The following is a 26508-nucleotide window of genomic DNA, read 5'->3' on the forward strand; positions in this document are numbered from 1 at the left end:
CATGGTGCCATGGCCTCAAAGTGTTGTGTCTCTCTCTTAAGTTGAGAGTAACTGGGTCATCTGCAGTCATCTTCAACCACACGTACTGAGAGATCTTCATTTCTGTCTTGATTTTTCTTGGGGGCAATATAGTTGAGATCTTTGAAGTCGGCCTGGCTCAATTTCAGTGATCATGAAAGGTCTGTTTATCTTGGCATTTGCAATGACTGACTTCCAGTCTGAAGGGACAAGAGGTTTGGCCTTTTTTTTTAGCACGCTCAATAAGTGCAAAGTCCCTGTCACAGGGCAAAAAACTGTGCCCCGTGATTAAAAATTTTTGATGTATCTCAGTGAAGTAACATAATGATATCAAGTACCGGTACAACTTAATGATGTTCCAGTTGTTATTCTGACCTGTGCAGCGGTCAGACCACACAATCAGTTTTCTTTCTTGGCCAATGGGTAGAGGCTCGTATGATGAGGTCACATATTTTAATATGCACGATCCAATTTCTTTAGATCCACGCTTGGCTAAGCTTTCATGCCATAAGAGCATGTTAGCCTGATTTTCTGTCATATTGTGGATGCACAAGTTGTACGTCGAATATTGGCGCTGATAGTAAATATCAGAGTGCGTTAACATGGGCGTAAATAAAATCTTTTGTAAGTCAATGCAAAGTGTGACGAAATTCGCATTTTTTGAATCATTGGCAAGGGTTTTATATGCTTGGTCAGCCTTCTTGTGATGAATAAGACTTTCTTGTTCAATCTTATTCCGCTCTTCTTCGTTGTGAGCTAGGATCAGGCGGGCACAGTTTTTTATCGCACTGTTTGCAAGTATCTGACCGCGGTGCACCAAATCGCAAATTGAACTCTCTTTTGAAAATTTTTCTGTACTTTGTGGAATTTGCAGGACTGTCAGGGTACTTTTCTTGAAATAGGCGATACATTTTAGTTAAGTTTAAGTCAGGGCTCAAAAAAAGTTTCGATGAAGCATTTCTACTGTAGTGACTAACTTCAGTTGGGAAAGAAGCAATATGCTCTCTGATATTTGAGTTTACAGCTGCATCAACAGCATGTGGATGGCCGAAATGCAATCCCCTTTTATCTTTCGGTGCGACCTCCCCGTCTTTCATTTTTTGTTGTAATATCTGTACTCGTCTCAGGGAAATAGTAAATGCGTTGCAAAATGTCTTCTGGCAAACAGGCTTCCCATTGAGACTATAATCAAAACCAGCCAATCGTGTTGAAGTCGAATCTGTTTTATTTGGATGTCTTCTTTTTGGCTCTCATAAGGTAATTAACTTGAGCAGCAAAAGGGTTTGTTCATTGTAACTTACCTCGTGAAACTGTCGGAATAAATCAAGGACCCATGGAAGGGTGAGGTCACTGCACCCTGACTTCTTTCACTTTGGTAAACAACCTCGAAGACTGGACGATGGCTTTTTATCTGGAACAACTTTTCCCGTACGCCGATTCACGTAACTTTTACCACTGTCTTTCAAACATTTACGCTTTTTGTCTTTCCACTCTGCAATGTTCAACACCCGTTTACGATTGTTAATACTGTCTAAATCACTATTAGATACCTGCATTTTAGCAACAAACTTGACAGACCTGAAACCAAAATGAATTGTAACCTCTGGCTCACTGTTACACATCCAACGTTGCTCCACAACCTGAAATCGAGACATGCGCTCTTTAAACCGATTTATCACTATCTACCGGTGAGTTTGAGAACTAAAACTTTACACATTTTGATTCAGCAAGTCACAACCAATGTTATTCCACAAAAAAAAGACTGCCAAAATAGTCACATCCAACGTTGTTCCAGCCATCAATTCAAATAGTGGTAATGGAAGTGGAGGTTTTTTTTGCTAAATTTTCTTGTATTTGCTTATTCTCTTGCATCATTTGCCACTTACTAACACTAATACTAATCCTTAAAGGCCTCTTCACATAGGACTGTAGTTAAAATCTGTAGATTCCAGATTTTCAGCCAGCACAACGTGCAAATTAGTCTGTGAACACACACTTGTACAGACAAAGCATGCATCCAGTGCAACACAGCCTTAGATGCTACCATTGCTATATAAATATTAATAACAATAGCAAGCTACCATTGTTATATATATATTAATAACAACAGCAAGCTACCATTGTTATATAACTATTAATAACAGTAGCAAAATAGCATCTCCTATCATATCACCAAAACTGCCGTATGATCTTTTGTTCTTCATGCCCATAAAGGTTTATTTAGCCTTTATGGGCCTGTCTCAAGGCTTATTTTTTAACACTTTTAATAGGTATTTTCTTTCTCCTTAGTAGTCTCTAACAGGAAGAAGTCTGGAGGAGTTAAATTCAGTGGTAGCTATAATTCTTACTTCACTGTAGGTAAAGGCAAGTCCAGAATAATGGCCAGCTGAGGGTAGCAGCCTTAGCAGCACTAAACTTTTATGGACTCCTTCCTGATTATTTAAAAAAAAAAAAAAAAAAATGCTTGTACTACAGTATCCCCCCCCCCACCACCACACACACGCTTCCTTGACTACATCACATCTGTTTGTATGCTGGGGCTCCAAATACCTGAGACTGATATTGCTGGAGATTATATAAGAATTTTGTGCATCATGTCTAGGTGTAACTGGATATTATGGAACCTTTCAGCATGAGCCAAATCTATCTCACTTAGTGAGGTCTGGTCAGTTTATTTGTTCTGTATATTTTTAAAGTGTTTATTATTGAGATAGTTACCCCTAGGGGCTCACATCTGGTGAGTATGGGCTTGGCATACCCAGGGTCCTGAGCTGGATATCATTATTCTTCTCTTTCTTGATGCTTCCCTTCTACCTCTCACTCACTCACTCACTCACTCTCTCTCTCTCTCTCTCTCTCTCTCTCTCTCTCTCTCTCTCTCTCTCTCTCTCACACACACACACACACACACACACACACACACACACACACACACACACACACACACACACACACACACACACAGGGTAATTCAGAATTTTTATTTTTTTTTGCCTGGCGCAGCTTAAACCTCAGGCTTCCTTGCACCATATGGCTAATAATAATAATAATAATAGTTGCAGCTTCCGTGATCTGATTGAGGTGTATAAGGCCTTGAATGAGTTCAGCACGCTGAATTCTGATGGGATCCTTTCACTTGTTCAGATTACGAACCTAAGGGGGCATAAATTCAAATTAAGAAACTACAGATGTAGAATAGATGTGCGGAAATTTTCCTTTAGCCAGTGGGTGGTTAATTGCTGGAACAAACTTCCATCTGTCGTTGTGAAAGTTGATAGGTTAAATAAATTTAAGGAGGAACTGGACAGGCATTTGGACGGAATGGTGTGAATTTTTTTTTTTTTTTGTGGCTGATGCTGCATAAGCTCATACACTTTCTTTCTTGCATCACATGCGACTACTACCATTAATAACCCATTTATAAGGAATCCCATGTTTGGGAAACCCTTTGAATCATTGCTGGATTCAGACATTTTTATTTGGAAGAGAAATAAAAATAGGAAAATAGCAGCACTTTCCCACTGAAATTCAACTTAGCTTTTAATCATATTTAAAAGAAATGGAGATATGGTAGTTCCCTGAAAATGGTATTTGAATAAACAAGTTCCCCGAAATGGCCAAGTATTATACCTCTTAGACCTAAAATAATTATATTGCTGTAAATTATACTTAAAATGACGGTGAGAGAGAAGATATTGCTTTGCTTCTTTTCAGGCAGCCTCAAAACCACCCAGCTACCTATTTTTATTATTATTATTATTAGCATTAGTAGAGGCATATGATGCAAGAAAGCTTATGCAGCATCGGCCAAAAAAAAAAAAAAAAAAAAAAATGCTCCCATTTCACCCCTTCGTTCGTTCCAAATACCTATCAAGCTCAGCCTTAAATTTATTTAGGCTGTCAACTTCCACAACAAAGGATGGAAGTCTGTTCCACCAACCAAATACCCGCTCGCTAAAGGCAAACTTCTGCAAATCTATCCTACATCTGTCTTTTCTCAATTTGAATTTATGCCCTCTCAGGTGATTATTCTGAGCAAGAGGAAGAATCAGCATTGAGCATGCTCAAACCATTCAAGGCTTTATACACCTCAATCAGATCACCTTGCAGGTGCCTAGTCTCCAGACACTGTAATTTGCAAAACTTAAGCCTTTCTTCGTAAGAGCAACCCTTTGTACTCGTTCCAACAACTCTACATCCTTCTTAAAATAAGGCCTCCAGACCTGTATATAGTACTCAAGGTATGGCCTGACCATTTCCTTATACAAGGGGATAATCACCTCCTTATCCCTGCTCGAAAATTCCTGTATGACAAGACACCATGAGCTACTCTTGCAGACCGTCTGCACTGCTCAGAAAACTTCATATCTGCCTGCACAGTTATTAACCATATGGTGCAAGGAAGCTTGAGGCTTATGCTGCATCAGCCTAAAAAATTCTTGAGTTACCCTGAAAGAGAGAGAAAGAGTCAGAAATAGAGAGGAATCACCAAGAAACAGAAGAATGATTATATCCAGCTCAGGAGTCTGGGTTTGCCAAGCCCATACTCACCAGATGTGAGCCCCCCAGGGGCTCACATCTGGTGAGTATGGGCTTTGAAATTACACTTTTCATTATTAGCACTGATTGCAAGTTGCAAAGCAGTAGTGAAATTGATGTAGTGCACATTTTATTCCACTTTCATAAATAAGCATCTAATTCAATTTAATGAAACAACTGTTGTTACAGCTGTCAACTTCTGGAAAGGGAAAGGTTTAATGAATGATGCAATAAATATTTATAGCACCAAGGTGAGGAAGAAAAACTGTATTATCTTTTTCCTTTATGCCTTCCCTTTACATTATAAATCGGTGATATCCTAGAATCTAAAAGAATACTTTTTTGTTATTATTTTTGTGGGGTTAAGGCTTTTTTTTTTTTTTTTGCTTGCTTTTCAAGTAATTCTTTTTGGATGTAAAATTATTGTACAGAATTATATCAGTTAACACGTATAATGGAATGCCAAATGTAATTTAGTCTCTATTAATGTAGATTGAAAAAACAAAAAAAAATAAAAAATACTGTATGATATTCATAGAATTTTATTCTTTTCTTTTTTCTTTCTCTAAGTTGTAATATTCTATTTTATTTTTTTGTTACGACTTCAGTTGCGCACAGCTGTGTCATCACGTCAAATCTGCAACTGCTAGCTGCTATACTGTTGTTTCATCTATCACACTCCACCCATAAGAGGCGCCTCCATAGCCAGGTGGGCAGGAGCAGCAGTGCGTAACACATGCTTCTTGATTAGGTTGGGGTTCGAGCCCGTGACCACCAAAAACGGAGAATGCGGAAAGGTCAGGGAATGACCACCGCATATCCCTGGAGCAATATGGCCTTAGTTGCTAATGCTCCTAAAAACTAAATAACAACAACAACCACCACCCATAAGAAAGACATGTCAGTTATTCTGGTATTACATTGATATTACACACTGATGCAAACAGGATAGGACCAACTATTATTAAATAAGGCTGGCCCTTTTAAAAAGACTCAGTCTGAAAAGAAAAGCAAATAATAAATCAAATTTTATCAATAGTAACAGCAGGACCTGTCACTAGACCACTCAATTTGAAAGGAACAACTAATAAATAAATATCACTGTTTTGCTATTAGTAACAGCGAGATCTGTCTTATGTGATCCCATATTATGCAACATTGACTATTATTTTGTTTATGTATATTAATTCCATATTTGAAGATATTTTATATTAGAAATATTGGAAATTGGAAATTTCTAATTGGAAAAAAAAATTGGAAATATTTGTAATATAATTGGAAATAAATTTTAAAAATATATGAGATTAAACACTATTCTTTATAAACTTTGATATAAAATTTGTGCTTAACACCTGATGAATCCAAAAAACAAAAGGTTTTTTAACTTTCTTCCTGCTTTACATTTTGAATTTTGTAGTTATGTCAAATTAATGCTTGTGGTAGGAATTTTATGAAGTGTTTGCATCTGGCCAGACAGAACTGATTTCATTCATAATCTACTGAGCAAATTCCTTTATGCTGTGATTCAGAAAAAAAAAAAATTAAGTATGAAGGTATGTATCTGATAACATTACTGGGAGTAGAGGGAGTAGAAACCTAGAAAATAAATTTTGGAGTGTGTATTTAGGGTTACTCAATGTATTTGGTAGTGCATTTGTGGATGGCATGTGTATATATATAAAAATTTATTTCTTTAGGTCTTTTTTGATTTTTTCAGTCTTTGCATTTCCATTTAAATTTTATAGTTTCACAGTCACTATACCTCTCATTTGCCTAATTTTTGTTATTGGATCTTTTTTTTTTTCTGTTAATATTTTATATATATATATAAATACGGGTATCAGCAGTGAACATATTTATTGATTTGTAAAAATAATTGTGAGCCGCACTTATACAAAACAAAATGCTATATAATACTGCATGTTTAAGTGCAGGGGAGGATTATTATTATTAGCCACATGGTGCAAGGAAGCCTGAGGCTTATGCTGCACCAGCCAAAAAAAAATTCCCAAGTTACCCTGAGAGAGAGAGAGAGAGAGAGAGAGAGAAGTAGAAAGGAATCACCAAGAAAGAGAAGAATGATGATATCCAGCTCAAGAAGACCCTGGGTGTGCCAAGCCCATACTCACCAGATGTGAGTCCCCGGGGATTAAATTTGTATAACCAATCTCTAGTATATATTTATACATACAACAGGTGTTTCAATTAATAGGCACAGGGTTTATCTCACTTTTATTTTAGGTTTATGCTATTTGTGTTCTCAACATTGTTTGTCATATTTGGGGGTGACATTTTTGAATTTGATGTTAAAATCAGACTAAGCATTACTCTTTAGATTTTACAATTTCTAAATTAATTTCCCTTGAGGGAAAGTTATTCCCCATTCTCAATGACAAACATCATTGTCACACTTTTGAAATGAACATAAACCAGTTTTATTAGAACAAAAAAATAATAATAATAATAATAACAGCAGTTGTAGCATGAACAGATGAAACACAAACATCCTTGTACACAGTAAAATGTGCACAGTGATGAGTAAATGTTACTTTATATACAAATGATGTGGTTATTTTGTGCTTTTTTTTTTTTTTTTTCAAATGTTGTTTTTAGTTTCAGAAATACGCTGATTTAGATTAAACCGAGGAATGGGAACAACTTCCCATTGGGAAAAAAAACACAATTGATTAGGCAAAACTTAAATTTAGAAATCATAAAATCTAAACGATTTAAGTTAGTTCAGTTTTAGTATCACATTCAGTAGTTTCACCCCAAATATGCAAAAATAGCTGAAAAGTAAATAATATCATATACAGACAACAAACAGTCTCAACCTAAAAATAAGTGAGATTAATCATGGTGCCTTTTAATTGAAACATTGAAATGGAAAATTATGATTGAAGACTATTTTGAATGTTTATTAATTATATGTATATTTTTTAGAATCTTAAACTGTTATAAATCAGTAATGTATTACCAAAAATTTATTTCCTTATATAGCCTGTTCACCAGGGAAGTATGGTCTTAAATGCCAACAGCTTTGTGCTTGTGAAAATGGAGGCAAATGCGATCACATCAGTGGAGCATGCATTTGTGGTCCTGGATGGAGAGGAACATTTTGTGAAAGAGCCTGTCCAGAAGGATTTCATGGGATTGATTGCCAAAATAACTGTGACTGTGGTCATGGTGTATCTTGTCATCACATTACTGGAGCTTGTTATTGTCCGCCTGGATCATCTGGACGAGGTTGTAAAAAAGGTAATGATTAAATTTCTATTATTGTTTATCAAATAAAAATGAATAATATACTACCATTGTATTATATTATACACTACATTCTCTCTGATTTTATCTATTTTAGCTAGTTGGAGTCTTGCTGTAGTAACTGAGAAGGCAGTGGGGAGAATAATATTGAATTTAGGATGTTGCTTATGAGAATCCTCCCTTCCTCTTGCCTAACATGGAAAAGAATATTTTGCCTTACTTGTATGCCTTGTTTTGTTCTGGAATTTTTGTGGGGAAAATTTCCTCCCTTACCTTAAACTAATAACATTAGTTTAAGGTGAGGGAGGAGATTCCTCCCTAATAATATCAGTCCTCTTTGTGGACTAATTTTATTAATGGAGTCCTCCCAGGGTTCAGTGCTAAGCTCATTATTGCTTTATATATTTATAAATGATACTAATGGAGGATTATCAGGTTTAATGTCTAAGCTTACAGTTGGTGCAAAAGTTAGTTAGCAGTATGCTTAATGACAGTAATAAAAGAACTAGGAAAAACTAAACAGATAGGCTAAGCAATGACAACTGAAGTTTAACATTGACAAATGCAGATACTGCACATGAGTAGCAGTAATCCCAGATTAACGTACCAACTGTGTGATAGTATTACACTCAGTGGAAAATGAAAGAATGAATGAATGAGGGGTAGTGGAAAATGAAAAAGATTTGGGAATAATTGTGCAGTCAGATGTGAAGTTCTCTAAGCAGTTCAGACAGGCTGCCAGGACAGCTCATGGAGGTTTTGTCAATGATATACAGGAATATTGCCAGCAGGGATAAGGAGGTGATTATCTCGTTACATAAGGTTAGGCTACATCTGGAATGCTGCATATGGTCTGAAGACCTCATTTTAGGAGGATGTGAATCTGTTGGAATGGGTGCAGAGAAAGACAATGAGATTAGCCACTTCTAATTCACTTTTGACTTTCTTTGCTTGATCTATCGGACTGGAAATAATATGGTGGATATTTTTGACTGGAGTTTTATGTTTGGCAGAAAATTCACTAGACCATTTTTTATTTTTTTTTTTACCCTTACTTATGATATATGCTGATCACGAATATCATAATCCAGAAATAACCACCTTTATTTTTCACTCAGCTTCCTTTACTTAATGTTACCAGTTTTCTTACATTTAGGTGCAAGCACAGTTGGAGCAGAATCTCCATCTGATGATCTTACTTCTTCAGGAACAGGATTTTTTTCAGGAACAGAAACATTGTTACGTCCACTGTGGGAATGTCATCATTTTCTCCATCTACATCACATTCTTGCAAATCATTCTCTACTTTGTTAATTACACAAAAATTTTCACTTTCTGAACCTTCAGAGTCCAATGCAATTTGATCCAAACTTCTTTTGAAGTCGGTCACTAACTTTCATAACTCCTCTTCACTTGTTACATGACCTTTGTAAATATAAGTTGTCGTCATAGTGCAATTAGAAGAAAGATGCAATGTAAAAATCAGAACACTACATGTAAAAATCCCAACAATGTAATAGATATACTAACACTAATACTATCATGGGTGAATTTTTACCCAAATATTAACAATACTCAATGTTACAGACCTTTATCAGGAAAAACAAGCACACAATTGGATTAGTAATAACAACAAATATGAATAGCTGACATACACCGATGAGCCAAAACATTATGACCACCTACCTAATATGATGTTGGTCCTCCACGTGCAGCCAAAACAGCTCATACCCAGCGATGCATGGACACTACAAGATTTCTAAATGTGTCTTGTGGTATCTGGTACCAATACGTAACGAGCAGATCTTTTAACTCCTGTAAGGTCCATGGTTGAGACGCCACAGATTGAAGTTGTTGTTCCAACACAAACCACAGATGCTTGATGGGATTGATGTCTGGGGAATTTGGAGGCCAGAACAATACCTCAAAGTCTCTCTCATGTTTCACGAACCAGTCTTGAACAATCCGGGCAATGTGGCATGGCTCATTATCCTGCTGAAAGATGTAACCGCCTGAGGGGAAGACCGTTGCCATGAAAGGGTGTACCTGGTCAGCAATGATGTTTAGGTAGGATGTAGATGTTAGAGTACCCATCACATGGATGACTGGACCCAGGGTATCCCAACAGAACATCGCCCAAAGCATGACACTGCTGCCACCAGCTTGTTTTTGTCCCACGGTGCATTCAGGCACCATCACTTCCCCAGGTAAACAATTCACACGTACCTGGCCATCCACATGGTGCAACAGGAAACATGATTCATCAGAGCAGATGACCTTCTTCCAATCCTGCAAGGTCCAGTTTCAATGCTCGTGTGCTCATTGTAGGCGCTATCACCGGTGAACCGTGGTTAGCATGGGCACTCAGAGCAGCCTGCAGCTACACAGCCCCGTTTTCAGCACTGTTCGATGTATTGTGTGTTGTAACACATTACTTCCATCATCAGCATTCCAGTTACCGGCAAGTTATGCCACAGTCACCCTTCTGTTGCTATGTACCATCCGGGAGAGCCTTCGCTCACCTCGAGCATCGATGAGCCGTGGTCGTCCAACACCTCGCCAGCGGTTCGTGGGTTCCCCTCCTCGGACCACTTTCAGTAGGTACTAACCATGGCTGATCGTGAGCATCCCACCAGCCATGCCGTTTCAGATATACACTGATTCATTGTCTGGCCATTACAATTTGGCCTTTGTCAAACTCACTTAAGTCCGCTGCCTTTCCCATCTGAAGAACAAGAGTAACACTGATTAATGGAGCTCAGTACCAAGTGCTTTTTATACCGTGTCCTGACCCGCACACGTGCGTAGTTCACCTGCAGTTGCTTTGATTTGCATAATGACTTGCTGATCATAATGTTTTGGCTCATCAATGTATGACTTAGTTAAGCAGTGTTGCCACAAAATTATAAACAGATGAAATTTCCCTTGGCTGAGTTTTCACCCATGATAGTAATTAAGGGTTAATGAAAGGCAAAGACTTGTTATTTTTATTATTATCATTAGCTATATGGTGCAAGAAAGCCTGAGGCTTTTGCTACACCAGCCGAAAAAAAAAAAAAAAAAAAAATTTCTGAGTTACCCAGAGAGAGAGAGAGAGAGAGAGAGTTAGAAATACAGGGTGTTCGGAAAGTCACTGTGCACTTATATATTTATTAACAGACGTGTTTCAATATAGAATACAGGAGGTAAATGTGAATGACAATTATAAACAATGTTGAAAGTGATCCCCCCTTAGCATCGCCAATGCGCCATTAAAAACCAAACCAAACCAAACCAAACCCTTAGCATCAATACAGGCTTGGATCCTTCTTATTTTGTTTCTAAACACCGCTGTCAGTTGCTCGCTTGAAATAGACTGAATGAATGCTGTTATCGCTGCTTCCAAGTCATCCAGCACGTGTGGACAAGCTTGATACATTGCAGATTTTGCTGCTCTCCGTAGATAAGTCTGGTGGATTTAGATCTGGTGAGCATGGGGGCCACATGTCTGTCGAAATAATGTGGTCTCCAGAACATTCCTTTAATAACTGCATAGATCTGTGAGATGTGTGGGCAGTAGCACCATCCTGTTGAAACCATGAGTAATTGATTTCATCACTTGTCATCTGACCGATGAAGGTGTGAAGAATCTCCAAACAATAGCGCTCGCTGTTTATTGTATTCATAAAGAAAATAGGGCGAACAATTCGATGTCTGGAAATCGCAATCCACACAGCAACCTTGAAATCATGTAGGGGTGTTTCGTGCAAAGTGTGAGGATTATCGGATGACCACAATCTTGAATTTTGCAAATTAACATAACCCGAGAGATGGAACCATGCTTCGTCGGTGAAAAAGATCACATCCAACACATTAGCTGTATTCTCTTCGATAAATCGGTTAAACCATCTGCAATAGCGTATTCGTTTTTCATGATCAGTTGCTTTCAGTTCATGTACCACCATTATTTTGTATGGGAAGAGCTTTAATTTCTTTCTGACGGCTTTATGAGCAGTTCCAAGACCTGCTCATAAAGTTCCATACTGTCAGAAATATCCAACAGTTTCTCCTCCGATAGTTTTTCTGGCCTTCCACAGCGTTTGACATCATCCACTGCTCCTGTTTCCCGAAACTTATCGACAAGGTTACGAACTGTATTACGATGTGGAACAGGTGTATCTGGGAATTTGTCAGCAAATCGTTGTCACACCACATCTGTGTCTCTACCACCTTCTCAGAATACGTGTTCAACAAGCCATACACGTTCTTCAGTTGTTAAAACCATATTGAGATCAAAATCTGAAATATAAACAAAATATGATTAGAAAAGTACACAGCGACTTTCCGAACACACTGTAGAAGGGAATCACCAAGAAAGGAAAGAAAAAAGAAGAATGATGATATCCAGCTCAGGACCCTGGGTGTGCCAAGCCCATATTCACCAGATATGAGCCCCTGCACCAAACATCCTAGTTGCATAACTGTGTATGGACAAAAAGAGTAGTTATTTCTCCTTCCAAAATATGTACTGTGTACAGTTTATTGCAGAAGTGGAAATTATTTTTACTTAATATATAATGCATTTTTCCATATACTGTATGTTACCTTTCTTGCATTCTTACCAAGAAAGGCCTCATTTCTGCAAATTGCAGCACATGGAAACTAGGCACCTGAGAGGAGATCTGATTGAAGTGTTTAAGGCTCTGAATGGATTGAGTATGCTCAATGCTGATAGAATCCTTCTCTTTCTTGCTCATATTACACAGGTGAGAGGACATAATTTCAAATTAAGGAAGATGGTTGCAGAATTGATGTGCTGATGTTTCGCTTCAGCCAGGCAGGTATTCGATTGTCAGAACAAACTTCCATTTGGTTTTGTTTTGTTTTTTTTGGCTTATGCTTATAACCTTGCTTTCTTGCATTGTTTGCTACTACTGCTAATAGTAGTAGAATTCTTCAGTACAGATGTAACCTTCTTCAAGATTTACATATATCCTTCACAACATGTTGAAAGGATAAACTTTCTGAAGTCTTCATAAGCAATATTTGCATACAAGTTCAGTGAGATCATAAACACAATCGCAATAAGTGTCAGAAAAAGGAATATAGTAGTTTAAGGCAAATATGTTCAGCAATGGCAATTGGGATCCACTGTGCTAGAGTGGATCGCCTTTAGTGCGATGGTGATCCCCAAACTTTCATTGGAATTTTACTAGTCCACAAGTGTGAAAGTTTGAGAATAAATGCTCTAATGTACATGTAAACCTAATAAGGCTTAAACTAATAAGGCTTAAACTAAATAAGGCTTACACATACAGCAAGGGAGTTTACCATTGGTTTGCTAGGTTTGCATGCAGACTTTACTATAAACCAATAGCAAACTCATGCTCCTCATGATGAGTGTATGAAAGTTATTGCATTGAAAGACATCCTGATAGACTGCCATTGTTTAGTTTTTATATCAAGAACTGATGAGTCTCTTTCTTGCAGTTGGACAGTAATAGGATTTAATAATTTTGATGGTTGAACCTATCTTCTACTTTATGAAGAGTGATTATGCAACCTTAAAAAATATATGAATTTCTATTCCCATATTTTCAGGACAATAAGATGCACCAGACATGAGTGTGCCTCATGGCACACTCATGTTTTTGAAGGAAAAAATATTTTATTGCGTATTTAAAAATATACAGGGTGTCTCAAAAATATTGGTACAAACGTTTAGGGGAGATAGGTAACATCTAAAGGAATGTGAATCGCATAGGAATCCATAACCCGAAATGTCACCGTAAGTCAGTAGACGGTTTCTCCAAGAAAGTGTTCAAGACTTGAATTTTCCAGGATATGTTTTTCACTCGGGAAGGCTTATTCAATCAGCACAATGCTCATGTGTGGGCTCACAACAACTCACACGGTGTGCGCCCCCATGCGACACAACATCACTTTGCAATAAATGTGTGGGCAGGTATGGTCGGTGACTGCTTAGTCGGCACATACCTGTTACCATTCCACATGAACTCCACTAAATATCGGATCTTTCTTGAACAAGTTCTACCAGGGTTACTTGACGATGTTCCAGCAAATGTGAGATGCAACATTTGGTTTCAACATGACGGGGCGCCTGCCCATTATGGAAGGTGTGTTTGTGACCATTTGAACAGGCATTTTGGGTGTCGATGGATTAGCCGTGGCGGACCCGTTGCCTGGCCCCCACGCTCACCTGATTTATTGAGCCTTGATTTCTTTCTGTGGGGGCCCTGAAATCTATCATGTATGAATTGCCTGTGGAGACGGAAATGGATCTCATGGCGAGACTCGTCTGTGCTGCTGCTACTGTCAAAGAAACTCCAGGTGTGTTCGACTGTGTCCGCCAATCCATGCTGCGTTGGTGTCACGCATGCATCGCGTCTCATGGTGGAACTTTCGAGTATCTGTTGTAACATCATGAAATGCATCCATCTCGTACTCCATTGTTAATATTATGTCATATAAATGTTTGCCACTAATTACTGTCTTGTGTCATTTCTGCTTCTTGTGCCTCTGCTACTACTTTCCCGTGACGTTTCCGGTTATGGGTTCCTATGCGATTCACATTCCTTTAGATGTTACCTACCTCCCCTAAACGTTTGTACCAATATTTTTGAGACACCCTGTATACATATATTCACAAGTTCTTGCTAAACAAAATATTAATGCAAAATGAAATTTTTACTCATCATATAACACCAAAAGCATGTTGTTGTTACTGTCACATTCATCATTACTAATGCTTTGAACTTTAGGAAGAAAGGTCTGGACTTTCACTTTCTTCAAAGAGTGCCCATCTCCAGGGCCATCAAAGTCATTATCAATTCTGCATTTCTTGAAAGATATGGCAACTGTTTTGTGCTTAACTGACTCCCACTAAATTTGCAGCTTCTTGATTACACCAGGGTTCGAGCCCGTCATCACCAAATACGGAGGATGCAGAAAGGTCAGGGAATGACCACCTCATTTCCCAGAGCAATATGGCCTTAGTTGCTAATGCTCCTAAAAATCAAATAACAAACAAACAAACTAAATTTGCACCCATTTGGTTTTCTGTTAAATGGTTAGTTGCTTCATTTATCCTAATTGTGTAAAATAATAATTTGTTACCTCCATCTGTTTGGCCCACTCCTCACAAAGAATTCATTAATTGAAATTTCCAGGGACTGCAATTAGTGAAGGCTTCCTGGAATTACAGCCAACTCTGTGTTTAATTCAGTAATCAGCCTTTTTAGTTGCATTGCTGATTTATGATCTGAAATGGTCACACAATTAACAAGCTACTTCTTTAGAAGACCACATGGATGTTTTCATCATACTGTCTCTAGTCATGGCTAAAGATAAAGACATTATTACCTTCAGACCATGAAACATGGTCTAATTTTTGGGACTTTTTTTATCACTTTTTCCACTGTGCGCACGCACGCATGCATACACACACGTGCGCGCGCGCACACACACACACACACACTCTCTCTCTCTCTCTCTCTCTCTCTCTCTCTCTCTCTCTCTCTCTCTCTCTCCAATTCTGTTTCAGTATGATCTTAACTAAATATCAATATCAACAAATTCAGCATTGGCAAGTATTAGGCGAAACCAAATATATTAAACAGGGAAACAATTAAAATATTGATAAACTTTTTGGTGGCCACTGTTTCTATTTTTAAACTACATTAACAAATAAAGTATATACATGAAGGAGAATATATATACTTACTGAAACTTTCTCATCTCCTTTGTAACTTGCATTTCTAATGACACCAAAATTTTTGAAAAATCTGATAACAAAAATCCAGTAAACTAAAATATAAATAAAATATAATTAATTCATTCACTTGGATCTTTTTTTTTTTTTTTTTTTTTTTTTTTTTTTTTTTAGTTAGTTGTTGGTTCATCGGCTTCTGTGGCCATAATGCACCTCCCAAGGTTTTTTCAGTACTCTGATCCAAGCCCGAGGCGGGATTCGAACCCGCGACCTTTGGGTTGCCAGGCAAGCACTTTACCCACGTGGCTAGCCTGGTCGGCCATTCACTTGGATCGCAGCTCATTAGAAACCACAAGGTCTTGGTGAAACACAAATCCTAAAGAATTTATAACTCCTAAACCTTGCCATAGGCCTGGACTGTGAAGGTACAATTAGAAAGAGTTAAAGACATTGGAGAATTATGAAAGTCCAAACACTTCAACCTGGATAGTATCTTAAAAATATATAATTTTGATGACCAAGGTTGAAATAACAAAACTTAATCTCTTTAAATATGATTTTTTATTTGTATACAACACCTCTTGGCATGCTATAAATTGAGGTGATTAACAGACTGTATGAATTTAAACATTCATATCTTTGTAAATATACTATATTTTTTAATAGTTGATTATTTTATTGTATAATGTAATTTTTTTTTTCTTTTCTTTTTCAGCTTGTCCTAGTGGTACATTTGGCCCCAACTGCACACAAAAGTGCCACTGTAAAAATGGTGCTGTATGTGATCCTATTAATGGAGGCTGCCATTGCCTTCCTGGCTGGCATGGGGACTTATGTGAACGTAGTAAGTTTTTAATATATAAGAATCCAGTATTACTTTAAAGAATATGTATGAAACAGACTTATATGAATAATCAGCTGTGAATAAAGCCATTTGTATAAATTGGTTATATATAAGAATTTGCAGTTACAGAGAGCAGATGTATCTTAGATGCTTTTATCATCTCATGGATTATCTTCATTGATACTGCAATATGTCATATGTCAATAAAAGCACAGGGCATATCAAACGGTTTTAGTGCAATATATTAGACATTGGTCTTATTGCCGCTGCGCATGTTCCTCCCTTGCTATTGGCCCATTACATATGACCTCTTGCAGGAAGGTAGAACTGGTTATTTTCTTACAAAGGCGTCATAATCCCAAACTTGTATTTTTTAACATATGACATATTGCTGTATCAGTGACTTTATATTCCAAAGGATTAGAGGTTTGAGTAAAAAAATCCAGTAGAATAACTTTTGCTTTTGCTTAATTTCTTTAATATCTTGTAAGTTTAATTTTTTGAAATTTTATAAATTTAATTTTGTTAATTTTTGAAATTTGTTTTCTGTGATATTTTCTAAATTTAATACTAAAATAAATAATAAATTAATTAATTTTGGTATCTGCATAAGTATTGCAATGTTTTTTTTTTAATTTGATTACTATAATATTTTGTAATTTTAATTTTGTAACGGTTTGTAAATTTATTATTTACCTTAATATTGGTTTCTACAAATCCACTTCAGTTACATCTGAGATATCATGACTCAGATGGAAATGGTTTTAGGCAATTCATGTCACAAATCAAGAGAGTTCATTACTTGTTATCATTATTTCTTTGTTCTCGACGTAAGGAGTATATATATATATATATGTATATATATATATATAAACTAAAGTAAAATGTGTGCCAGTAGTATGGCAAACCAATCAAGCAAAATAATTACTAAACATAAAATAATACGTAAAGAAAAGAAAACGGTGGGGGAGAAACATAATGAAGAAGAGGGTATTGTGGTAGGTACACTCCTAGTATAATTTAGAATTTGGAAGTTAATTACTAAACAATATATGATGAACAATTAAAATATAAAAGCCAATTATAAGAAAATTTAATGGTGTGCCCCTGACAGCACCAGTGTCTGAATTGTGAAATATCACCAAATTGGAAATGTGCACAACCAACAATACATGACCAGTTAAACTTAAAAATAATAAAAATAGACTGACCATTATGCCCATCTCGACAGTTATAGTAATTGTTTCTTATTAAAGTAATTGTTACTTGTTGGTGTATCGTATATGCATAATAATAATTGCATATCAGTATTACTAGCAGTGATATGCCATACTGTACAGATATATATTCCAAAAAATTGAACTTGTGGAATAATAATGATATTTAAATGCTTCTGAAAGTGTTCCACTTTCTAAAAATCAAAATAATTTTTATATAGCCTGTCCATCTGGTTACTATGGATACGACTGTGAAGGAGCTTGTCTCTGTCAGAATGATGCTGCTTGTGATCCTCAAGATGGAAGATGTCGTTGCAAACCAGGTTTCAGAGGAAAACACTGTGAAAAAAGTTAGTGCTCTTTATCTAAATTTTTAAAATTGTGTGTTTGTAATACTTAACTACAAATTAACCATAAATATTAGATCAATAAGTGAGGATGGTTGATCAAGAATTGCTTAATAAGTTCAAAATATGTCAATAAAATATGAATTAAAAACATCCCCGAATTTAAACATAAGAAATGAAAATGGACTGTAAAGTATAGATTAAAATCATTTTATAAAGTTTACCTCCGAGGTCTAGCAGGGGGGGGGGTCTGCCATTTTTGGATGTTTGGGTTTACAGGGTGGGCTGACAATTAAAAACAAGTGTTTAGGAAGGAGATGTGTAGGGCCTAGTACACTCATTTTGGTTCTGCCCAGACTGGAGGTCACAAGAAGAGTGTGGTTAGGACTTTAATGAGGAGCTTGGTCACACTGCTCTTCCTCAGAAGATAGGGAGGAAGAAATCAAGCAGGTCACGGCCGACCTTATGAGATGTGGATACCCCCCCCCAGGAACGTGATTGAAGGTTGTTGTAGACATGGTACTCAGAGGGAGGAGGGGGTACCTGGCTCCATCGCATACATTCCCTACTATCTGGGCGTGTCGCAGCCAATAGCCCGCATTTTACAGCCGAACCAATTACGTTGTGTGCAGCTTCCAGGTCGGAAGCTGTGCACGGTGATGGAGGCTATTAAAGACCCTGTTGTGGGAGTTGACAACAGTGGGGTTGTCTATAAAATTCAGTGCCCAGATTGTGGGGGATGTTATGTAGGTGAGACTAAGCACAGATTACGCGATAGACTAGGGGAGCATAGTAGGGCGCTTAGATTGGCTAATGTCTTCGAGTCGGCTGTGCTAGAACATGCCTGGGAAACTGTGCATGGTATAACAGCCGAAGGAGCTGTAATTACAGATAAGGTAGAGGGTTTCTGGAACCGAAATGGCTGGAGAGCCTAAGGATTTGTTCCTTGGGTGGTCTTAGCTTTAATAGGAATAAGGGATGTAGGATTAATGTAATGTTTGAGACCGTTATCCTGTATAGGGATGAACGTTTTAAGGTAGTACAGCCCCGTGCCATTTCCGGTGCTAACATATGGGAAACGGAGTATGCGCAGGTACCATAGTACATCCTTGGTCTGCTGGGAAGACTTAGTGCTTTATAATGAATTGTTGATGCAGCACTACTTATGTTGAGGAAGGCAGCAGATGCTGCCGAAAGCTTCAATTTTATAGTAAAAAAAGTAAAGTGCAGCCATTATCAACCCACTGCAGGATGGAAGCCTCCTCAACAATTCATGCTGAAGGAAATGGACCATAATCTGCCACGCTGGTCCAGTGCGGGTTGGCAGATCGACCGTATTCAGCAGTCAGGGGCTTGAACCCCGGTATACTCAAAGAGCGTGTGCTACTGCACTCCCGCTCATGACCACTCGGCTACGGAGGCCGTATTTTATAGTAGTACAGGTTTAACAATTTTAATCTATACTTTACAGTCGATTTTATTTATAATTTTAATCAGTTTTATAGTAGTACGGGTTTAACAATTTTATTTCACTTATTTTTATAAAGTTATAATTGGTCAGAGTTGGCAGCATAAATTACGGATGCATATAAATTATCAGGCAACACAGAAACCTACAACAGATATAAGCTAGTCTGTAATCAATTGACAAAGGAGGTTAGGCAGGCATAGGCAGATTAGAAGAAATGTTTGGCAAAGATGCAAAGAGTTCTTTACTTATGTAAACTCTAGAAGGAAAGGGATGAATTAGATTGGTCCACTTAACATAGATAGTTCGGCTATTGATGATCCTGCTCAAGTCCTTGAGGTTGTTACAGACATTCTCTCAGATATGCCAGACAAGCTGTACTTGCTACCTGGGAGCCTAAAACGCTGATGGAACTGATATTCAGGTGACACTCAAGTCAAGTGGACCCAATTTTGCAAATTCCAGACAGTCTGTGACAACCAAATCCTCTGCTTGCACCTTCACGATGGTGGGATTGTTAGTAATCCTGGGTATAACCTCCATGCACAAGTACATGGTGGGTGACCACCCAGGTGTGAACCAACATAAGCAGGGGTCGAGGTGTGGTGCCCACACCACATGGAGGAATACCACCCCTCTATGTTACCAGGCAGTACTAGGTGGTAGATGACAATCATCAACTGGTGCAATACCACCACTTTGCTTATTGGAGGCTTGACGTGGGTGGCACCTCCGTAGCCAGGTGGGCAGGAGCAGCAGTGCGTAGCACACGCTTCTTGGTTAGACCGGGGTTCGAGCCTGTAATCACCAAATACGGAGGATGCAGAAAGGTCGGAATGACTACCGCATATCCCCGGAGCAATATGGCCTTAGTTGCTAATGCTCCTAAAAACCAAATAACAAACAAACAAACAGCTTGAAGTGGTGGAACCCATGTTTAGTCTCTAGAGCTAAGTTCCAGTCAACCCTTCCCCATCTCTTCCATCATGCAGTATGATTGATGACTTTTGAGGTTATGATCAACATCATGGCAAGATCCATTATTTCTTACATTTCAAGGGTACAGCTCTAAAACAGTGTTTTCAGGCCAGCTGCTAGTTAGTACACCGGACCGAACCTATTGGTAACTCTCTAGGAGGCTTCCGGATCAGCTAGTGTATAATCTTGCTACCTCTACTCTGCCAGATAGTGACAGGAGACAGTCCAACTAGTGTGTGTGTGCGGGGGGGGGGCATTGTCGAGGCCATGTTACGTCAATGATCTGGGTATATTCTTACCATGTATATGCCATATCCAAAAATTTCATTACTTCATACAGCATGTCCAATCCACTTTTTCTTACTATTGAATACACCATGAACTGTCAAACTAATAGAGCAAGCTTATCTGCGAAAAGATCTAAACCTCCCAAACACTTCCTAATTCATTTCGCAAATATACGTGGTCTCAATTCTAATCTCAACGATGTCCATTTCCACTTGCAGTCTGCTAAACCCCGTGTACTTTTTCTGACAGAATCTCTAGGTGCCTCCGTAGCCAGGTGGGAAGGAGCAGCAGTGCGTAGCACACGCCTTCTTGATTAGACCGGGGTTCGAGCCAGTTACCACCAAATATGGAGGATGCGGAAAGGTCAGGGAATGACCACCGCATATCCTGGAGCAATATGGCCTTAGTTGCTAATTCTCCTAATAACAAAACAAACAAACAATCTGACAGAATCTCAGTTATCGGTTGACTCAACTACTGCTCATCTCAGATACCCAAATTATTCGCTGTATGATTCCTTTCGCCTCAAAGGTGGTACTTGTACATATGTCCGTTCTGATATTCTCTGTCAGAGACTTGGTAATTTGGAATCACCTCTCTTTGATCTTTTCTGGCTTAAAACCTCTCTACCTCATTGTGTCAAATTCATCTGTTGTCTCTACCGTTCTCCTAACTCCACTAATCACTTGGAGCTCTTTGACTTCCTCTCTTTGCAACTTGACTTTCTCCAGTCCAACTTTCCTAACAGTGAGGCAATTTTCCTTGGTGATTTTAACGTTCACAACTCCAGCTGGCTTCTGTTTTCTAGTCACACCGACCCATCTGGTCGAGATGCTGAGGCTTTTGCAAATACTAATGACCTTGCACAGATTGTTCATTTACCTACAAGGATACCAGACAATCCTAGTCATACAGCCAACACGCTTGATCTTTTTCTCACGAACAACCCTTCTAAGTACACGGTCGAAGTAAGAGGTCCTTTAAGCACTTCAAATCACAACTTGGTGTCTCTTCTCCAATGGAGCCTTTATCTCATGGCTATTCCCAACCTCGTGTCATTTGGCATTACAAGAATACAAAATGGGATGACCTGCGAGATTTCTTTTCTTCTTTTCCTTGGTCGGATTACTGTTTCAAAACTTCTGATGTCAACATTTGCTCAGATCGTGTCAGTGAAATTATCCTTGCAGGAATGGAATCCTTTATCCCACACTCCTCTTTAAAATCTTGTCCTCTATGTAAACCTTGGTTTTCCAATAAATGTGCTAAGGCTGTTCAAGAGAAGAACATTGCATATCTTAATTGGCTTGTTTCTAATTCTTCAGCTTCATTTTCTGCCTACACCAAAGCTTGCAACAATTGTAAAGCAGTTATTAATCAGTCCAAACTAAAGTTTGAACAAGCTAAGAGTAGAAAACTTGCTTCTTGCCGTAATGGTAGCCGAGCATTCTGGTCTCTTGCCAAAGCTATTGGCCGCAACTTTTGCCCATCTCTGCTCCCACCTCTGTCCAAATGAGATGGTTCTGTTGTCACTTCAGCCAAGGATAAAGCGGGCTTGCTAGCATCCCATTTTTCTTCCAACTCATGTATTAATGATCTTGGTAAAACACCTCCCTCCATTCCCAACATGCTCCATTCAATGCCTCCTGTGGTCTTCCGTCAAAAGGATGTCAGAAGGATTTTGAAGAATCTTGATGCTAAGAAAGCTCCATGTCCCGATGGTATTTCTCCACTTGTTCTCAAAATCTGTGCTCCTGAACTTACTCCTATTCTTTGCTGCCTTTTTTTACTTTCTTATTCCAAAGGTGTTTTTCCTTCTGCTTGGATATTTGCTCATATTCAGCCAGTTCCTAAAAAGGGTGACAAATCCCTCCCATCCAATTATCGTCCCATTGCAATTACATCTACTCTTTCTAAAGTAATGGAGAAATCCATTAACCGCCAACTCTTAAACTACCTAGAAACCTTCCGTCTGATCAACAGTTGCCAGTATGGATTCTGTTAGTGTCGATCCACTGGTGATATTCTGGCTTATGTTACCCATTTATGGACTAATTCAATGGTAAAGTTCTGTGAAACACAAGTAGTTGCTCTTGATATCTCAAAGGCTTTCAATCATGTTTGGCATAAAGGTCTTCTAAACAAACTTTCATCTTATGGTTTGCCATCTGTTTTTTGTAATTGTTTATCCAGTTTTCTTTCTGATCGCTCACTGGGGTGATGGTAGATGGCTCTCTGTCTTCTAACTTCTCCACTAATGCCGGTGTCCCCCAAGGTTCAGTTCTTTCCCCCACTCTTTTCCTTTTGTATATTAATGACCTTCTTTCATTGACTGGAAATCCTGTTAATAGTTTTGTCGCATTCCAATTTCCATTTTGAGAAATCTTGCCCTGCTCAATCAGCTTCAACTTCTCTAAAATCTGCTTCTCTAAAATCTACTACCAATTCCTTAAATTAGCATTAGCATTAGCATTAGTAGAGGCATTTGATGCAAGAAAGCAAGCTTATGCAGCATCAGCCAAAAAAAAAAAAAAAAAAAAACTCACTTCCACTTCACCCCTCTGTTCGTTCAAAATACCTGTCCAGCTGAGCCTTAAACTTATTTAGGCTATCAACCTCGACTACAAGGGATGGAAGTCTGTTCCACCAACCAACCACCCGCTGGCTAAAGGCAAATTTCCGCACGTCTATCCTACATCTGTCTTTCCTCAATTTGAATTTATGCCCTCTCAGGTGATTTTTCTGAGCTAGAGGAAGAATCCCATCAGCATTGAGCATGCTCAAACCATTCAAGGCTTTATACACCTCTATCAGATCACCTCGCTGGTGCCTAGTCTCCAGACACTGTAATTTGCAAAACTTAAGCCTTTCTTCGTAAGAGCACCCCTTTGTTCCATTCACTAATCTTGTTGCCCTTCTCTGTACTCGTTCCAGCAGCTCTACATCCTATTTGAAATGAGGCCTCCAGACCTGTATACAGTACTCTAGGTGTGACCTGACCATTGCCTTATACAAGGGAATAATCACCTCCTTATCCCTGCTGGAAAAATTCCTGTATATCATTGACAATACTCCATGAGCTACTCTTGCAGCCCGTCTGCACTGCTCAGAGAACTTCATATCTGCCTGCACAACCACCCCAAGTCCCTTTCATTCTCTACCACTGTCAGTGTAGTACCACAGAGTTGATACGTTGCTCTGGGGTTGCTGTTTCCCATATGTAGTACTTTACATTTGTCAATGTTAAACTTCATTTGCCACCTCTCAGCCCATCTGCTCAACCTTTCCAGATCCTGTTGCAGCAGCATAGTGTCAGTAGTGTCCTTGACAACCCTGCCAACCTTTGTATCTTCTGCAAACTTGGACATTAAGCTTGATATACCATCATCAATATCATTTATAAATACAGAAAACAATAATGGACCCAACACTGAGCCCTGAGGGACTCCACTAATAACATTAGTCCACGATGAGCAGTGTCCATTGATTACCACTCTCTGTCTTCTCCCCCTCAACCACCCCTTTATCCATAGCAACAATTTGCCTCCAATGTCACACTGCTCCAATTTGTGTAGCAGTCTTCCATGTGCAACAGTATCAAAAGCCTTTCTAAGATCCAAGTATATAATATCAAAGTTATTCCCTGCATCCAGTTCTTTTGTGACTGCATCATAATATCCAATCAAATTGGTCAGGCAAGACTTCCCCTTAACAAAACCATGCTGTGTCCGAGCTATAACTGAAGTCTTGTCTAAATGATCCTGCAGTGCTTCTTTAACCAGTGCCTCCATTAATTTTCCTGGAACAGAAGTTAAGCTCACAGGTCTATAATTACTTGTGTCAGCCTTTGATCCTCCTTTGTGAATTGGGGTCACATTTGCACATTTCCAGTCTATGGGTACCTTCCCTGAGTCCAAGGAAGATCTCATAATTATGGCTAAGGGTTTGCTTACTTCCTTTGCTGCCTCCTTTAATATAACTGGATAGATCCCATCCACCCCGGGTGCCTTTCTTGTGTTTATCTTCAACAGTTTCTCCTCCACTTTACTCCTAGTTATTTCAAGATTCTGTAGCTTACTGCTAGAGTTGAATACACCTCTGGCATTCCCCTCGCTGAATAACTCCTCATGTGTGAATGTCGATGCAAAATATTCATTTAGTTTGTTAGCTACCTGAGCAGGATCATCAACAGTTGACCTATCAATATCAAGTGGACCAATCTGATTCATCCCCTTCCTTCTAGAGTTTACATAAGTAAAGAACTCTTTGCTGTTTTTCTTTGCATCCCTTGCCAAGGATTTCTCGTAATCTGCCTTCGCCTGCCTAACCTCCTTTGTAACTTGGTTGCATATCAACTTGTATCTATCATAGGCTTCTGTGTCATGTGTTAATTTGTAAGTATCCCATGCATTTTTCTTCTCTGCCATATGCCTCATTAGTTCATCTGACATCCATTTTGGCCTAAACCTTGAACAATATTTCTTAGTTGGTATGTAAAGCCTAGTAGCTTCCAAGATTAATTCTTTGAATGCTTCCCATTTTGAATTTGCTGTTGGTAACATCATCAGTTGGTTCCACTGTATAGAATTTAAATACTGTCTCAGTCCATCGTAGTCGCCTTTACGGAAGCAATAACCCTTCCCTTTACCCCTAATGGTAGTTACCTCTTTGAGTAAATCCCACTTCAGCACACTGTGATCACTGCCACCTAGTGGTTCATTTATCTGCAGATTCTTAATGCATGAAGAATCACTGCTGATAATCAAATCAAGTGTATTACTCCCTCTAGTTGCCTCCCGAACATGCTGATGTAGAAAACAATCATCCAATAAATCCACAAAAGCCCCGCTAGTGTGTGAGTGACCAGCCCCCAAATTCCAGTCAATATCTGGGAAATTAAAATCTCCCATTATAAGACTCTCTGATTTACTGGCCCACTCTATTTCCCTGTATAGTTTCTTATTATACTCATCAGAGCCATTAGGCCTATAGCACACTCCTACTCTCAATTTTGATCTCCCAATGCTTATGTCACACCAAACTGACTCAACACTGCACTGTCCTGCGATGTTGACTGGCTTCACTTCCTTGGTTTTTGTGTGTTTCTTAACTAATAGCATAACTCCTCCCCCCTTCCTATCCTTTCTGTAGACGTTGTACTCCTCAAATTCCAGTTCTGCATCCCCTATATCTGTATGACACCACGTCTCTGATTTCCCAACAATATCTGCCTTTGATGTTTTGAGCAATACCTCAAATTCATCAAATTTATTTACTAAACTCCTAGCATTGGTGTACACGCAAGTATACCTGCACCTGTTTATATTCTTAGCTACCCTAACACAACCCATGTGTTTACTTGTACCGCAATGGCTCCCAGCAGTCTCTGAAATATCACGCATCTTGTTTTTCAGGCTTCTGCTCATTCTAATAGAACCAGTGCAAGAATCTCTTTCACCTCTGCTAGTGGCTACTGCCACTAGCAGAGGCAGTATTAGGTGGGTCTTCCGACCCACCTAACACTGCCTCGATAACATCAGCAAATATTCTTGCACCCTTTCTATTTAAGTGTATCCCATCCCAGTAGAAGCAATCTCTCCAGTTAACAAGTACAGTCCAGGCTGAAAAAAATTCTACCCCTTGAGCCTTGCACAATCTTTCCAGGGCCGAATTGATCGACAAGGCTCTCATCATATACTCCCTCCTATCGTGTCTGGGCAGAATTGCAGACACTTTCAAATTCAACCCTAATTCTCGACTTTTGTTCAACAGTGACCTGAAATGCGGATCTTCAGGTAATTCTGCAGTGGGGCAAAGACAACTTAGTTGATTTC

The 26508-nt window shown here is 38.7% G+C and overlaps 1 protein-coding gene across 2 annotated transcripts in view; it reads left to right on the forward strand.

Moving 5' to 3' along the window:
- The window catches only part of LOC150089701 (uncharacterized), a 394377-nt gene that overhangs the window by 251449 nt on the left and 116420 nt on the right, over positions 1 to 26508 (forward strand). For both annotated transcript variants that reach the window (XM_090389604.1, XM_090389605.1), the window contains 3 exons: positions 7558 to 7815; positions 16248 to 16376; positions 17815 to 17943. In XM_090389604.1, the coding sequence (XP_090245730.1) occupies positions 7558 to 7815; positions 16248 to 16376; positions 17815 to 17943 (516 nt within the window). The remainder of the gene's footprint in view (positions 1 to 7557; positions 7816 to 16247; positions 16377 to 17814; positions 17944 to 26508) is intronic.

Source organism: Mastigoproctus giganteus, chromosome 2 (genome assembly GCF_048544385.1).
Source record: "Mastigoproctus giganteus isolate SK-2022 chromosome 2, ASM4854438v1, whole genome shotgun sequence".
Classification (NCBI taxonomy): domain Eukaryota; kingdom Metazoa; phylum Arthropoda; class Arachnida; order Uropygi; family Thelyphonidae; genus Mastigoproctus; species Mastigoproctus giganteus.